The sequence below is a fragment of the Zootermopsis nevadensis genome, unplaced genomic scaffold (assembly GCF_977971745.1).
Source record: "Zootermopsis nevadensis isolate Lab colony 2312 unplaced genomic scaffold, Znev_1.0 Znev_ptg000001l, whole genome shotgun sequence".
NCBI classification, from domain to species: Eukaryota; Metazoa; Arthropoda; class Insecta; order Blattodea; family Termopsidae; genus Zootermopsis; species Zootermopsis nevadensis.
In genome coordinates this window covers 4,329,398-4,347,340 of record NW_028259133.1, presented here as the reverse complement: position 1 = coordinate 4,347,340, position 17,943 = coordinate 4,329,398, and the positions used below count along the sequence as shown (strand labels likewise).

Here is a 17,943-nt window from a genome sequence, read left to right as displayed (position 1 = left end):
TACGTCCAGTGTTACCAGACAAAGTGATGTCATACAAATTCATAAATTAAATAGTGAAATACAAATCATAACTCAATGTAACATCATTAATTTCCCTATTTCAAACAAATGAGCTTTCTCACTTTTTCTTCTTACTCTTTTCAAACTACTAGCTATACTGAGACCATGGAAGTAAGTTACATCATTAAAGTCTCTTCACGTCTCCCTTGATCTGTCATAGTACTTTCTCCAGTATATTCTCAAGTCATCTAACAATTCTGTTCGTAAAAATGTGATAACCTTTGCTGGCAATGAGTGTTTACGGTTGCCTGACATACCAAAGGAATTTCCACAGATAAGGAAGACTTCGGAACATTCTCCCCACCATCCACACAATTTCATTCTGCAGCCTCGCTTTTCACATTTATGTCAAGTTTCCCCACAAAAGAGCTTTTGGTACTTGTGGGTTATCGGGACATCGCTTTAAAAATAGGTTAGGTTAGGTTGTTGTTCTGCAAGATTGTTTACCGCACCTCTATTTCACTCTATCACTGAAATATAGTTTTATAACAACCTAACCTAAACTAACTTAACCTAACCTAATCCAACCTAACCTAACCTAACATATTTTTAAAGTGATGTGTCCCGATAACCCACAAGTACCGAAATTTTTAACTCCTGTCTCATATATGTCATCTATTATTAATGTACCACTCTACAAAACTGATATAGATGTTCAACTACACTACAAGATATTTGAACAGGTTACCAACAACAATCCTAACCAAAAATTCTGTAAATGACGCACAGGATTCTGGCAACATTTTGTTTTAGCTCAAATAAATTTCAGTGTTTTTCTTACCTGTAAACCACACCCTTCTTATGAAGAAATTTCAGCCCAGACACTATCTCCGCAGCATAGAACCTGGCTCTTGGTTCTGGGAACCGCCCACTTTGTTGTATGTGGAACATCAGATCACCACCATTGAGGTATTCCATCACAAAGAATAAATGGGACTGAAAATATGAACAACATAACATTAGCACTGTAGAAACCAAGCGTCTATAACTCTGGCAACAGAAGAGAAATACGTGGCATTTTTTTACTGCAGGACAAAATCCACGCTAGGATCATGCAAAAACATTTGTATTCTTCTGGGATATTTTTCATGTAGTAAGAATTTCTTAGCAGTCACAGTTTGGATTTAAGTGTAAATGCAATAATAACTGGAAAAGTAAAGCGTAAGAAGTGGAAAATTTTATAATTTTTGTTGTAATTTTTCACAATTAAGATTCCTTATATTCATCACCCCATGTATGGTAGAGGTTACTCATACCACCGCATGGCGTGTCCTCAAGTTGTGGATAGAGGGACGGCCTCCAGGTAAGGAGGTTAGCTGCAAATATATTGAATAAGCAGTAGCGGACAGCGGTTGAGGAGTGGTCCTCCAGCTTGGAGGTTGGGCGTAAGGCTAACAACCTTTCACCATAAAAAAAAGCATTGTTAGAAACACATTAACTAAGCCTAGGAGCAGGACGGACTCTTTGGCACTGAGAAAGGATATGAGATTTGGAACTTGGAACATTAGGAGTCTCTTACAAGAGGTGTGCACCGGGTATTGGTTGGGAAGCCTGAGGGGAAGAGACCGCTGGGGAGACCTAGACGTAGATGGGAGGATAATCTCAGGCGGGATCTATGGGAGATAGGAGTTGAAGGCAACTGGATTTTGTTGGCCCAGGACAGGGTCCGGTGGAGGGCTTTGGTTAATTCGGTGATGAATCTTCGGGTTCGGTAAGCCATCTAGTTAGTTATATTCATCACCAGCAGTTGTGCTGCAGCTTAGTGAAAGGTCAGAGAGGAATGTGTTTTGTGTAAATGTGAATTTCAGATCACTTTCCTCCTGTTATTTAACCCTTTATATCTTCTCACTCTATCCTACTTTTTTTCTTAATTCTTCTTTTCATTCTACTCCTCCCTCCTTTCTCCTCTTTCTCTTCTGACTCTCATCTTCCTTATTCATTGTCTGAAAAAGATATCACTCTTTTGTATTATATAATTCTGTTACCTCTGTCTGAAATGTGCAGAACAGATGACAGAGATATGGATGTTTTGTTCCCAGTGCCAGGACTTTTCTTTCTATCAGTGTGCACTCTACATCATCATCTTCCAAGACCACATCTTTCTTGAGGCATTTTATGGCATAATAGCACTCGGTGCCTTTCAATTCTGCCAGCAGAACCTATGGTGACAGATGCAGAAAATATTGAGGTAAACCCACAGCAAACAAAATAAGGCTCTTAAGTTCAAACCTAAATTTACGCTTAAATTTCAGTACATAAAACATACAGCAGGAATTAGCATTCCAATATTCATAGATGTACTATGTCTTACTAAGATTTACAAACAGGTGATTTCATTTCTAAAATGTCATTTTTATTTCCAGTCCTTAATTCTCTTTACACATTCATAAATATCTTAATTAATGGCCTGGCAACATAATAAGATAAACATAAGACAAATTTTTCCACAAATTCGATATATTATACTGAACCTTAGGAAAAACGTATCTTTATGTCATTTCACACTCTTGGTGGTGTGCATGGGGGGAGAAAATGAATAGCTCCAACTCATTCTTGACCTTAACACTAGATGGGGTAAATGGTCAGTGCCACACTCTGACTACACTTTACCCCTTAGGAAGGGATAAATATCGATTTTGTTTAATTTAACCAATAGCACAGAACTGAAAATTTATAGTAGACAAGTTTTGTTGCAGGCCACCATCACAGAAATTTTATTGAAATTTCTCCCCCCCCCCTACGAGTGATTTCGGAAATAAAATACACATATCCCTATTATTACGTGCTCATTTTGGGCACTTTGTGCCAAGAACGCCTAAACCAACTTTACTGTAGTGTGTGTACTTTTCGTCTCTTCAACAGTTACATTTGATTTGGTGTTCTGTCAGTATGTTTGAGGTCCACAGATCAGCACTGATACTTCACACCTGAAAAACTACGTAGATAGTTTTGTTCTAAAATGTGGCACATATCATAATATATCTTATACTTAAGGTTTTGAATCCTCGACGACTTCATGCCAAGAAAATTAGGTTTTCCAGTTGCCTCCCAAGATGGATACAAAATATATACAACTTTTAGACTATACCTTTCCGAAGCTGCCTTTACCGAGCACTTTGAGGAACTGGAAGTCTTCCACAGTGTACTTCCTGAAGCGCGGTATTGTGGTTGCAGGTGGAGTGACACGGCCGCTCCATGTCAGTGTGCTCGGTGGGCTGTCGTCGTATGGGTCGAGCCCCAGCGCCGGATTATTGCTCAAGGCTGGGCTAGATGCTGCAGAGTCCGTACTGCTACTGCTGCTGCATGAGGGCCCTATCATCATATTTACTATAAGGTCAAGGTTTCTTGCAAAAGCTTAAGACATCTCACGAATTAAACTTTCTTTGCCAGAACTGAAGCGTCCTTTTTTTAAGCTTAAGCTGTATGCTTCGGCTTTCAGAGATAAGCGGCATTGAAAATTAACCAGCGTTTCGGCAAATATTTCAGTTACCATCTTCATGATTGATATGTAATTACTGTGCGTTTTTAGAAACTTTATGTTGTGTAGGCAGTAAAATTCATCTCGCCACCTATTGCCTGTTCTATTTCCTTCTTCTTCTTCTTCTTCGAGTGCCTTCTCCGCTAGCGAAGGTTGGCAATCACATAACTAACCTTCAAAAACGTCCACCCGTTAGATATTAACCCTGAAGATGGAAACTGAAATGTTTGCTAAAACTTCTGATAATTTTCAACATTCTATTCCCGAAATCCGATGTTGTACAAGAATATAAAGATGTAATTAAGGGCACAGATAGTGTACACTTTAAGCTCCTAACAAAAAAGTAGTGATCCCTTAAATTTTAAGAGACGTAATTGAAATTATGAGTTTGAAGCACATTAAGTACAAGAGCATACAGACTTAAAATCATCTTCATTTTCAAGCGTTTTATTAAAAAAATTTAATTCTTTATATTTTGTTGTTTTCTAAGATCAGTATGACGTCATTAGGCACTGCCGAAAAACCGCCATAAATCAAAGCCTCGCCTATAATAAATCAGTCGAATTTGTTACACCACATTCAATTTTGTGTATTTCAGTACTTTTAGGCTGAATTTGGAATGAATCCTCTTACAAAATTCTTCATAAGAATGAGTCTATTGTTCGCACTGTAAAATATATGTGACGGGAGCATGAAGTGTATAAATAGACTTGTTTTTGGTACTCCTGGCAACATTTTCTGCATAGATACCAACTCTCCGCCACAGCCGAGCATTGTTGAGCACCAGAAACCTTTCTTATTCCGCTTAAATCTCGCGTCGGTATTAAGGATAATAAAGACTAAAGACCCGCACAGGACATTCAAGAGACTAACCACAACATCGTCACAAACCTAACAGGTCATTATCCTTCTGACGACAAGATAAGTTTTAAGTTTCAAGTTATAGGAAATGCAAGATTCCCTTAGATGATTTCGGGATCTCACGGCGCCGGAGAGTATGAAGATGATTGTCTTGTGGGATGTGACATCGTGCAGTCTCGTAGAAACCGACCGACAAGTTTGATTCAAGAAATAAAAGAATACGTCCGAACTGCAGTTCTTACCAAGGACGCCAGGGGACCGATAGAATGTTGGTGTACTGGTGTTGAATTCGATGGCCCAAGCTTACGCTGTGTTGGGTCAATTTATACTAGACTTCACGATCCAACATCCCACCCCTTAATTGCCTCCTCATGATGTTCTTAAAGATTTTTCTTCGTAAAGGAAAAGTTTGGCATAAAATATCACATGCTGTCTCGTGGGTGTGTGTGTCCCGTTCAACTTTTTCGAATAAACTGAACAATTTTCACAAAATTTGGTATGAAACTTATACCATTGGAGGCCTCTTCAACTTCAACTCGTTTAACTTTTCTACATCAATTGTAGCCGTCACCAAATTGCATGTTTCAAGGTCACAGAAAATCGTACAATGCTACAACACGAACAGTGGAGCCCAGGCGAGTGAAGACAGTTTGGTACTCGCAGGGTAGCAAAGTTAGCAACGCTGTGCTGGTGATTAGGGGCCAAGGAGTATGTGAGGGGAGTGGTGAAGTCAATCTGTGGCCTTGAAGAACACAATTTGGTGACGGCTGCTACTACAAAACGACATTACAGTTGTGTGAAATTTTCATTTAGCTTACAGTTTGGTAGCGGTAACTAATGGATCACTCGAGCTATAAGCATGATATTGATATGGTATAAAGATTGATTGGGCTACAAATATAATTTATAAATGACATATTTTCTAAGTAAAGAGTTACAGACATGGCGATAGGGCGAAACTTTAAAGTTTCAGGTTACCTAGCCTATTCGACGTAAACAAAATGTGAACTTAAATGGGTGTAATAAGTTTTCCCTAAACCAGCAAGTCCATAATATATTCGTACTTAAAAATATTACAGATATTATCATTATTTCCGCTAATATTTTAATTGTTGCAAGGAATCTGCCCAAAAAAGTAGGATACAAACCTGTGACCATGTACTTTCCTTTTCAATACGCTTGATATGAATTCGAATAATAAATCTAATAAAATAGATAATTTTTTTCGTGGGCTTAACTTCTTCTTCGCGTTTATTTACCTAGAATTTAATTTAAAATTTATTATTAACTTCCCTCCCCAAGATGTTTACATCGAACCAAAAGTGACTGAAATTAAGTATTAAATGATTTAATTGTATACTTCAATTTCTTTCCGCCGATTTTCAGCCGGAAGTAAACTTCGACTGTCGACTCACGCATAGTCGAAAGAATATCTTTCTTCCTTTCGATTGTCGACTCACGAAGACCATAGTTTGCGGTTTGTGCCGCGAGTGGCGTCATGCACGAGCGAAAGGCTCTCAGTCACGGAAGAAATGAAAATGACGGCGAAAATAACCCAGGGCTGTCTGCCGTCACTCGCAGAAGGGAGAAAGCAAACGGCTGGCTGGGATGCAATTGCGTCTATCACTGAGTGATGTTAAATCAAACTATTTAAACAACATAAAAGCTCTGATGTACTTTTGTTTGGTTCATACATTGTAAACTGCTTAATGTGTGAACGATTTCAAATTCCACTTTCATTCTTGTTGAAATTTATTTATAAACATAAACATTATTTTGTAAAACGTCTCATAAAACATTCCTGGGGAGTAGCAACTATTTGTACAAAAAATATGCGACATCTAAACGCAAAGTTTGTAAGTATGCCAAGTGCTACGTCATTGCGCAATTAGCTTTCAGACTACTAAGGGCAGTTTAATAGTGGTTGCAGGGCTTACACGAACAGATAAAGTAGAGAATAAGAGATGTCGCTAGTAGTTAGCGTGCTCGCCACTGGACCAAAGGTTCGCGGGTTCAAACCCGGCTGAGGTCGATGGATTTTTAAGGGTGATAAAAATCCGTATCACAACTTCCTTTGGAGGGGAAGTAAAGATGGAGGTCCCATGTCGTAGATTCACGGCATGTAAAAGAACCTTATGAGCATGATACGAGATGTTTCGTAAGCATAATTCAGCCGCCATTTCTCACCCAAGTCTCTCCTGATTCTCTGCTTCATTGATAGATGGCTCTAGCAGACAAATTCGGGATTGAGTAGAAATTGTGCATAGTTAGTGGACGAGTCACTCACTACTCATAAATGCACACTTCGAAGACTGAGAAATCTCCGAAAGGAGGAGGCGAAAAATCCACACTGTGTTGTAGTGCCAAGTAAGAAGAAGTTACAGGACAACACGAAAATCAAAGACAGAATAGCAGCTGTGGATCACGAAACGAACAAAAAATGCCACGATAACATAATCCACTGTCCGAATGGAACGTCTTTGAAAGTTAGACATTTTAAATGACGAACTTTCAGAAATAAAAGGCAATTTCCCGGGTTCGATTAAATTTTTAAAAGAAAATCAACTATGTGACACTGTGTGCATCATTCAATTCTCGTAATTGCATGAAGTCAAAACAGATATTGTTATTCCTTAAACGTTGGTGGAGTACAGACGAAATTATATACAAGATAAAAAGCTACTTTATTTATTTATTTAGTGTTCTGTCTGACGACAGGTCCATATGAACAGGATCCTTCCATCCTTTTCTCGGACTGGGACCTGTTCATATACGATCTTGGCAGATGATCCAGAAGTGGTTTGCCATTGCCTTCTTCTGTGTGTGAATGGGATGCCACGGAGAAACCGGGGAAGCCCCCGGAGGAAAACTCCGTGTTACCTAGACCACGGCCTTGCCCAACACAAGTTATAAATTCGGACACCGCCGGGAATCGAACCCGAGACCCCAGGATTACAAAGCCAGCGTTCTAACCGCTAAACCACCGTGGCTATAAAAAAGAAGCTATAAGTCGGCATAAATGAGCTTGTCACAAACATTAGAGAGAAATGTATGATCTTAAGCCAGGAAGACAATTTTCCAAACTTCATGGTTTGAAGTCTGCCCTTCAACATTTCACTAATTCGGTTTTAAATGTCTTTATGTCGTTTCAAGTTTCTTTAATTCTGCCAAATTTTCGAAGGATCTGTTATCATCATATCATAAACTTTGTCTTCCATTGCGGTTAAGGGACCAGAAGATCACAGTCTACGTTATGACAGCCAAATAAACATTAAACCTCGAAAAAATTGAACTCCTCGTAAAAAGACGAAGGTGCAATCACTGAGTGATGTAAACAAAAGATTCTCGCCCCCGCGTCAACACCAGAACTACGTAGTTGCATTATTTATAGACTTCGCACCATCACTAATTTGGGATGTCTGCCATATAGCTACGTCTCTTGTCTTGTGATCATTGGCCTAATAATAGCTGAGCTGCCCGAAAGTGACATTTTAAGTTAGAAGAAATTTATAGCCGCCAGTCAACAAGTACCGTTCAAAAAGATCGAGCGACGTCCATCTTCATACTTAATAAAGTTTTTATTTCAATATTCCCCTGGCTTTTGCACCATTTTGTATACACGCTACGTTCACGAAAGGCATGCGATATATCGGGAAGTCATTTTAGTGAAAATTGCTAATACAACACTGATCACATTTCTAATCTTTGCGGAGATATGAAATTTTCACGGTTCGCGCAGGGAAAAATAAATGAAGTAGGATTTTGGGTTTTCACGGCGGTGAGACTGAAGATTTCCGTCTTCTGGGTTGTTAAGCCGTGTAGTATGGTAGAAGTTTACTGACGTTTCAGAGGTCATACTGCCTCCATTGTCAGGACGATGAGTATGAAGATTTCTGTCTTCTGGGTTGTTGCGCTGTGTTGTCTGGTCGATGTTTACCAACGTTTCAGAGGTCATACTGCCTCCATCATCAGATTATGAAGATTTCTGTCTTCTGGGTTGTTGCGCTGTGTAGTCTGGTCGATGTTAACCAACGTTTCAGAGGTCATACTGCCTCCATCATCAGGGCGATGAGTATGAAGATTTCTGTCTTATGGGTTGTTGAGCCGTGTAGTATGGTAGAAGTTTACTGACGTTTCAGAGGTCATACTGCCTCTATTATCAGGACGATGAGTATGAAGATTTCTGTCTTCTGGGTTGTTTCGCTGTGTTGTCTGGTCGATGTTTACCAACGTTTCAGAGGTCATACTGCCTCCATCATCAGGGCGATGAGTATGAAGATTGCTGTCTTCTGGGTTGTTGAGCCGTGTAGTCTGGTCGATGTTTACCAACGTTTCAGAGGTACTTGCTGCCTCCATCATTATATGTACACACACACAGTGGATTCCGGTTAATTGGGACACATCGGGACTAAAACGCTTTGGTCCAATTAAACAGCTGCCCCAATTATGAGAAGTTCCACGTAAAGAGTTAAAAAAGTTTTGTTCTTTAAGATTTGTACCAAATAAACGGCCGTCCCGATTAACCGATGAATCAATTAACTGGAATCTACTGTGTATATATATATATATATAATCACACACACAAATATGTGTGTATCTAGATAACAGACTTAAATGGAATTTCAAGTGGGGAAAAATGTAAATGTTATTCATCCAGTCGTTACTACCCTACACATGGCTTCTGGACGTCTTTTTATCATCTGACTACTCATGGTGTAAACCCATGATATCATATGACAACAACTGAGTGGCATAACATAACGTGATTTGGTGAAATTATTTTTAAAATATTGTCCCTGTTGCAAAACAAATATCTGTTGTAAATAAATTATTCAGCATAATCGTAATAATAGTAATTCTTCTTAAATATATTTATTTTGTACAGTCTATACACAAACGTTTGAAGTTTATTGGTGTTGTAAAAATTATATAATATTAAAACATTTTGTTGTGTAAAATATTATATTAGCGCTCTTAATCGTAAATACGATTTCACATTTATATTTTTTAGCGCTTTTATTAACATGTCGTTTTAATAAAAGCGCTAAAAAAATAAAAAATACATAAAAAAATATAAAAAATATATATAATGTAAAATCGTATTTACGATTAAGAGCGCTAATATAATATTTTACACAACAAAATGTTTTAATATTATATAATTTTTACAACACCAATAAACTTCAAACGTTTGTGTATAGACTGTACAAAATAAATATATTTAATCAAACACAAACATGACGCATATAAGATACAAATTAATTCTTCTTAGTTAATTTATGCGTGTTTAGAACTGCAGATTTTCTCATTCACAAGATTTTATTACACAGTGCTCAATATATTTGTAATTCCTTCCAAAAATAACACAGAAAAGAAAACATCTCAACGATTTTACCGGAGATTAATTTTAATAACAAATTTAGTTTACATTGGGCATTGACGAGGACAATCCAATGTACAATTGAGCATATCTAAGCAAATAATTCATTTATACTGATAAATACTTTTTGTAGAGTTTTACGTGTTGAGAGGATCATAAGATGGTAAACAGTTACTAAACCAGAATGCGCCACCGATTATTTTACTGAAATTTAACCATCATCGCATCTTCGAAAAATGACTTTCTGTATATTTCAGCACGAAGAATTCACTGGTTCTTAAGTCTGAAGAGCAAGTTACAATGCCTATTTGACGCCTTCGTATAAGGAAACATTCTAATTTGGCCAAAACTCCTGGACTACTCAATTACGTACAATAATTCTGGCCTTCGTTTCTTTGTTATTGATTTATCCCTTTAAACCAGCGAACTAAGTATGAAAATCAAAAGTTAATATTAACATAAATAACAGTTTTCCCTGAACGGATTTGTTTAGTGGTACATTTAAGGTGTTAAATTAGAATTAGTGGTACGCCAGCGAAAAAGGTTCAGAACCCCTGCTTTAAAATATCATAGAAATACTAAAATAAACCGAAGAAAATTCAGTTTTACAATATCGAAAGAAATGTCTTCTGCAAAGTTATTATTTTTAAATAAAATAATTCGAAACATGCCTACACAATTTAACAAGTGAAATTGACATTTTAAAAACAAAACGTTTGCTTTTCTAAAGTAGTCTAAGATTTGGTTAAGAAAATTATAAAAAAATAAAAATAAATAAAACATATTACGAAGTGGCATACAACATAAAGATGGCTGTCTTCTTGGTTGTTTCGTTGTATAGTCTGACACTCCCCCTGATTACTGAGGCAACAAGCACGACCGAAATGTAGGTAAATTTTTCCCATAAGACATTGCGCCATAACCTAGAAGACAGTCATCATCTTATTCGCCACAGTGAGAAAATGAAATCTCTCCTGACAGATAATACAGTTTTATAAAGCATGTACTTTGAGACAAAAAGTGTTGAACACAGGCGATATCAGAACACTGCGCGTGTCCCCTACCTTTTCTTAGCGATGACAAAGCTTCGACAATGAGTTTCTGGTTGACGCCACATAGATGGGGCATGAGTTTCTCGCATTTCTTGTGACAATTCACATCGCAGTCTGCAAAAACAAGGCAATCTTTCCACACAAACACTAAAAGCAACCCACAACTGTTCAGTAGGAAGATGGAAAACATTGTGGACCATGAAGTTGCAAAGTGCATGGCTTTTAACATTCATTCGATTAAAATCTGCACACTTATTAATGTAAAGTACTTAATTCTCTGCAGATATGGTAATATTTCAGTCATATTTCGTGATTTTCCTCGGTCACTAGGAAGGAATGCACATTCTCAAAAGGTTTAATTCGAGAGATCCCACGATAAAGACTCGATTCAGGCAACAGTTCTCCTGAATAAGGGTTTTAATGGTTTTCCTCAGTCCTTCTAAGAAAATTCTGGTATAGTGTTTTAAAACAGGACTTGACAGTTTCTCTCCATAAATCGCCATATCATCGACGCTGCATAAGTAGTGTAGTTGATGAATTATTGTTAAATAACCGAATCATTAAATAATTCATTTAAACACGATAATAACCCCATTTATTATTTAGAGGTTGATGCAGTGTTCATTATCTAAAGAGACCTGGATTGAATTTCAACGATAGATACATTTTCAAATAAAGTAACAGCTCGTCACATACAAAAAAGAAAACAGATCCTATTGTCAAAAGGTCCTTATATCGAATATGACGGATTATAAACAAAAATCCTAACGTTTATAAGCAGTTCATTTTAATGCAAATATGTTCTGTCAGATTTCACGCCCTTTAAACAAATTAGTAAGGTGCAAAATGAAGTCATTTCAAAAGAGTTTTGAATTCTATTACACTATCAAATCTAAAACTTCTTGACGATGGTGAAGAGTCAATTGAATAAAAATTTTCTTGGATATTATCCATCGTCTAGTAAATATAAAACGTAAAACGACGTTTCGGAGATAGGGATTAGCTCTATCTAGTGGGCCCAACTGTGTAGGAACCTGAAGACGGAGATAGAGTCCCATCTCCGAAACATCGTTTTACGTTTTATATTTACTAGACGATGGATAATATCCAAGAAAATTTTTATTCAATTGTCTATTACACTAGTAATGTTGGAAAAGGTTCAAGTGGACGAATACAGATTCATTTAAACTGTCACGATGGGAATCGATCTGACAGAAAATTGGCTAATCCTCTCGAAAAACTTTTAAATTCTGCAGTTCTACCTTCGAGACTCAGTGATGGGAGAATTACAACAATAATGAACAGAAAATTATAAACAGGCGAATTTTACGTACGATTTTAAATAGTTAATACTTCCAGCTGCAGAGGACCTACGTTCTAAAAAGTAATGTACTTTCATTCTTATAATACAAGAGGCGGTTTAAGAGAGATTTAATGATCTGACGGCGTCAGAGATGTCGATATTGATCTTCTGGGTTGTAACGCCGTGTGGATTTGTAAACAGACACTAACGCTGGTATATGCGTACAAGTCCACATGGCGTTAGAGCTCAGAGACCAACTCGACAAGACACGTTTTTGTTCATGAGCCAGAAATTTTATCAAAGTGAAACGTTTGAACAAACTGAAGGATTTTCATAGCAGTTACTTCACAGTTACCAAAACTTTGGAGACGTCAATTTATTGACAAAAATAGTGCCAACATTGAGACTGTGTAAACTTCTGAAGTAAAAGTGACACGTGACTTAATATAGATTCCTGTAAGTTAATCTGAGTAAAGTTCTTCGAAATATACGGAACTTTTATTATGGAATTATTTTGCGGAATCTAAATAAATAACATGGCGACTAAGCGCAATCTATAATAATTGCTAGTTACATGGTGATAACTAATGAAACGATAAAGAATATTTGCGTGGATATCATAAACAGATTAACGAGTTTAATGTGAACGACTTTTAGTAACGTTATTGCAATATTCAAACCTGTAGCAGTAAGATTTTAAACTCTTTTATCCTGTTACGTTTTTGAGATCTGCTGAAATATAGAGGGAATTAAATAATTATGAATGTTTAGTATTATACTGAACATTCATAATTATTTATTTTTAGCTTATGCTAACTTCGCCATATTTAATTTGAAAAAAGTAGACGTCAGAAATTATTTTTGTTAGAGTTCTGAATTTACAATCATTTACGTAACTTGGATTTAAATAATTTTTTATCAAAATTATCAATTTATAGCAATAAAATTATGAACTTGAGGCTAATGTTAAAAGAAAATAATTGCTTAACGTTATTTTTACAATTTACTTTGTACACCAGAAATTTAAATTGTGGTTATTATGAACACCGGCTTCTAACGACAGAACTACGGCATAGAATACTCAGCATTCTTCAAGAAGTCGCTTCAATATTTTGTCCACAAGAGCAACACAGCCAAATGTAACCCTGTTCTGTACAGAACTCATTAAGCCTAATGCCCTGTAATACAGATCTCAGCCTATATTCGATCAAATCTTTTTGTTAAATTTATGTAACGTACAAAAGTAAGAGTTCTGACTCATGAGTAGATGGTCGTACGATCGAATCTCACAAACTTATGTTTGCTTCAAACTGTAAGTATGTACATTTGCATGCAGGCTATTTATATTTGATGTCATCTAACATTTTTCATTTCAGAATCTTATTGTTAAGTGGAGTTAGTGTCTCGCAACGCACAATTTTCAGTGTCCACCATATTGTTGGTGTTCACTGCAGGGATTATTAAAAATATTGAGGTAGGGTTGTATTCGAACGATAATGCTTATACCAAGTGTGATGAAAGTCGGTATCGGTCAACTTATTCGAAAGTATAAGGGTAGAAGACAGCGTGGCGATGAAAAATATATACCGTCAACTTACTAAGAAGGAAGCGTCCAATGAAGGCAGAGTACAGTCTCGATTATACGACCTTCAATTGTACGACCTTCGATTATCCGACCTTCGATTATACGACCTTCGAATATCCGACCTTCGATTATACGACCTTCGAATATCCGACCTTCGATTATACGACCTTCGATTATACGACCTTCGGTTATACGACCTTCGATTATACGACCTTCGAATATCCGACCTTCGATTATACGACCTTCGAATATCCGACCTTCGATCATACGACCTTCGAATATCCGACCTTCGAATATCCGACCTTCGATTATACGACCTTCGGTTATACGACCTTCGATTATACGACCTTCGAATATCCGACCTTCGATTATACGACCTTCGGTTATCCGACATTCCGTTTTACGCGACGCGCCGTGTCGGAACGCTCCATTTTATCAACAGTAAACTAAGCATGGAGCTAATCGAATCACATTCCCCCATCACAAACCTTTTACATTTTATGTACTCAGTTGCTACCGTTCAGGCGATGGCGTCTTATTAGTCTTCGGTATTATATACTTTCTATTATCCGATTGTCCATCTGCCCCGTTTAGGTGGTATAATCGGGACATTACTATACATTGTTATTATTATTATTATTATTATTATTATTATATCGTCATTATCTTATGGTTCATCAATACGAACTCTTCATTACGTCATTAAATTAACCCAAAATACGATGTTGGGGTCAGGTTGGGGTCAACTTCACACGATGTAACGAGTTTACACAAACGAATCTATGGTGATGGAGTCTTATCGGTGCAAATATTTGATTCAAAGCGGAGAAAAAGTAAATAGGCTACCAAAAGTCATGTTTCATATGAGTACATTTTAACCTCGTCAAATAACCGACTTATTTATATCATTCAACATTCATAAATATTACGAAGATGCCTCAAAACATTGTTAATTCTTGTAATAAAAGCACATCCAATATCTGGCCAAAATACTAGGGTATATTGTCATTAAATCTGCAAACGAATCTGTATTTCTCGTGAAGGTTTGTTCGTTTTCATTTGGGGGGAAAAACGAGTTTCAAAAATAAGTTCTATATTTTCCCAAAATTCCACACTGACTCTGGCTAAGCGTCTACAATATGAATATCTACTATCATAATATTATATATGTTATGGAGCGCTTAAAACGTCTTTAGAAAACTGCCAGTGTATGAAATTGTGTCTATTATACTTCAGCCAATCACGGCCGAACAATGTTGATGTGAAATCTATTTTTGGGTGATAACACTTACCGAGACACTAATAATCCTTGAAATGTCGGATATACATTCTAATTTACAAGGTGCCGTAACTCCAAATCAGGACGAACACCAATATTATTTTTATTTCGCATGTTCAACACCTTCGGGCACCATTTTAAAATGTTTTGGAGCGGACGCTGATTAAGCGTGCTAAAATGATCTGTTGTTCTTTACTGACATTCTTTACACTCAGAGATATAAAGATTCGCGATCATAATATCAAGATCACAAGCATTTTTAATCGTTTTATTTAAGATTCTAAAAACCCCAAACTATTTGTCGATTTTGATCTTCTGGATTCTAACGGTGTGCAGACATTTGCGATGTTACCACCGTATTTGAGGTACGTGTAGCCTCCATCTTCAGGGTTAAAAACACAGAGTCACAATCCAGAAGAACACAAAAGAACCTCCAAAGCCGTGAAAACCATAAAACATATTTTTGTCAGTGTCTTGCAGTCCAAGAGATAATTTGTCTCGTATATTACACAAGTACCCACATGGTTAATATTCAAATGTAATATCATTTTCACGAAACTACAAGCATGTTTCGTGAACTCTTCTGGAAACTAAAATAAACCTACATGAAGATTTCTGTCTTCTGGGTTGTTGCGCTGTGTAGTCAGATGTTTGCCTCCTTCATCAGGGCGATTCATCGCCCTGATGACGGAGGCAGTATGACCTCTGAAACGTTGGTAAACATCTACCATACTACACAGCGCAACAACCCAGAAGACAGAAACCTTCATACTCATCGCCCTGATGATGGAGGCAGTATGACCTCTGAAACGTTGGTTAACATCGACCAGACTACACAGCGCAACAACCCAGAAGACAAAAATCTTCATACTCATCACCCTGATGACGGAGGCGGTATGACCTCTGAAACGTTGGTTAACATCGACCAGACTACACAGCGCAACAACCCAGAAGACAAAAATCTTCATACTCATCACCCTGATGACGGAGGCGGTATGACCTCTGAAACGTTGGTAAGCATCGACCAGACTACACAACACAACAACCCAGAAGACGGAACCTCAAATCATACACGAACCTACATATTCCATAAAAGGCAGGGAATTTCTTGACTGACAGACTATTATCTTCTCAAGATGGACTTTGCTTCATGAAGTTAGTCACAACTTGGATCGTGTTTGGGGTATAAACCCGTCAGTTTTTAATTGATCTTTACTGAATCCATCTTTGAAGAGAAGTGAACGTCAGACGATGTACTTAAACTATAAGGATCTGAAAGTGTTAAAGGAATAGTCACTTCGCCTTCAAACTAAGAAAGAATCTCTGAAACGTCCGCAATATAGCCCAAACGTCTAATCTCTTGGTTCAGAATACAGGCACGGATAAACTTCTAACGTCTATAGTCAAAACGAATACATCTGAACTCAGAAACAAGAATAAATATTTAGATTGTAGCTCTTAATTTCACCAAAACATTTAGCTCATTAGAGTTCAAAAGCAAACAAACAAGAAAGATACGCGAAGCGTAACGAATGTGGGGTGTTTGTTGTATTATTGTTACTTCATTTAATTACCTCAAAAACTGTAAGACTTGTGGGGGAAAAAATATATTGTCTGTTCAAAACATTTTAGTAATCATAAACAGGTAAGGAGTTTCGCTCCAGAGGCATATATAAACGCGTGCAGGTATTAAAATTAGTTTCCGTTAATATGATAATCAAAATTGAGATGTACTGTCTAATGTTAGTAAAATTCCTCAGGATCAAACTTCATGCTATCCACTAAGGCATACAGATACACACTGAGTTCGGAGAAACTATTCGTAGGGTAATTATTCGAGGGGGGGAAGCAGTGACTTTATAAATAAAGATGATATCGTAATTTTCTGCGTTTTTTCTTCATGATGAAAATTATTTTTGTATTTGAAATTTTGCACAATGTCTATTTGTGTCCTCACGATTCAATATGAGAACCGTTGAACGTATTTTTATGAAATGTGTTGTGTCCTTTATGTTATTGATCACTGCCCTTATACGAGGTGCGATCGGAAAGTTTCAAGACTGCGCCTATAAAAACCCGTACACTTATCTCAGGTATTAAATTCATCCATCACCCTCGAAGTAGTTCCCCTGGGAGTGAACACAACGATCCCAGGGCCGCTGCCAAGCCTGGAAGCATCCCTGGAAATCTTTCTTTGTCAGCCTGTCAAGCACCATCTGCGAGGGTGATGGATGAATTTAATACCTGAGATAAGTGTACGGGTTTTTATACGCGCAGTCTGGAAACTTTCCGATCGGACCTCGTATAGCGCTTTTCAATTTCCTACAATCATAAATACCAACATGACGGATGCAGAAATTTATTAAGTTGTAATGGCACTGCTATCACTTAATATAGGACCATAAAATAAAATATAGTAGTAGTTTTAAAAATAAATACAAAATTTCGGTAAACGTTTATGTAAATATATAATTACTCGGCGTCTGTATAAAACAATAGAAAATTTTCGATCAAGATTCCTAACGTGACCATGTACTCAACAGTCAAATCCACCCCCTCTGATGTCACTGTGGTATTTACATGGATTTATGTTACAGGTAATTAATAGAAGAGATTAAGAACAAATGAAGTTATAAAATTACGTTAAATACAGAACAAATGTTTTCTTTCGTAAACAGCTAAATTCTGTCTTTAAAATTAAAAGGTGAAGACATTTCAAAATACATCGTATACTACGCAATATGCATAAAATGTCATGGTCCTTTATTTGGAACTTAGAAGTTTTCTCGGCATTAAGTTTCTATTGAAGAAAGAAAGCAATTTCCCTCAAATTGAATTTGTAAATAATAATAAAACTACCCAAGAGATAACGAGGAAGTCTTATTTTTGGAACTTACTCGTGTTTTTTTACATCGTCTGATGTTGTTTTCAGCGTGTCAGCTAAG

At 37.0% G+C, this 17,943-nt stretch overlaps 1 protein-coding gene across 4 annotated transcripts in view; it reads right to left on the bottom strand.

The window, feature by feature from the left end:
* Positions 1 to 17,943, bottom strand: part of Pkcdelta (Protein kinase C delta) — an 88,543-nt gene that overhangs the window by 10,041 nt on the left and 60,559 nt on the right. For 3 of the 4 annotated variants that reach the window (XR_015535901.1, XM_087351800.1, XM_087351702.1), the window contains 3 exons: positions 3,149 to 3,372; positions 2,046 to 2,219; positions 842 to 996 (listed from right to left, as the gene is read on the bottom strand). Coding sequence is in view for 3 of the 4 variants with exons in the window: in XM_087351800.1 (XP_087207926.1) it covers positions 842 to 996; positions 2,046 to 2,219; positions 3,149 to 3,372 (553 nt within the window). In the remaining variant the exon portion in view is untranslated. Of the gene's footprint in view, positions 1 to 841; positions 997 to 2,045; positions 2,220 to 3,148; positions 3,373 to 10,843; positions 10,946 to 17,943 lie in introns of all 4 variants that reach the window. The other variant, XM_087351763.1, reaches the window with a different exon arrangement.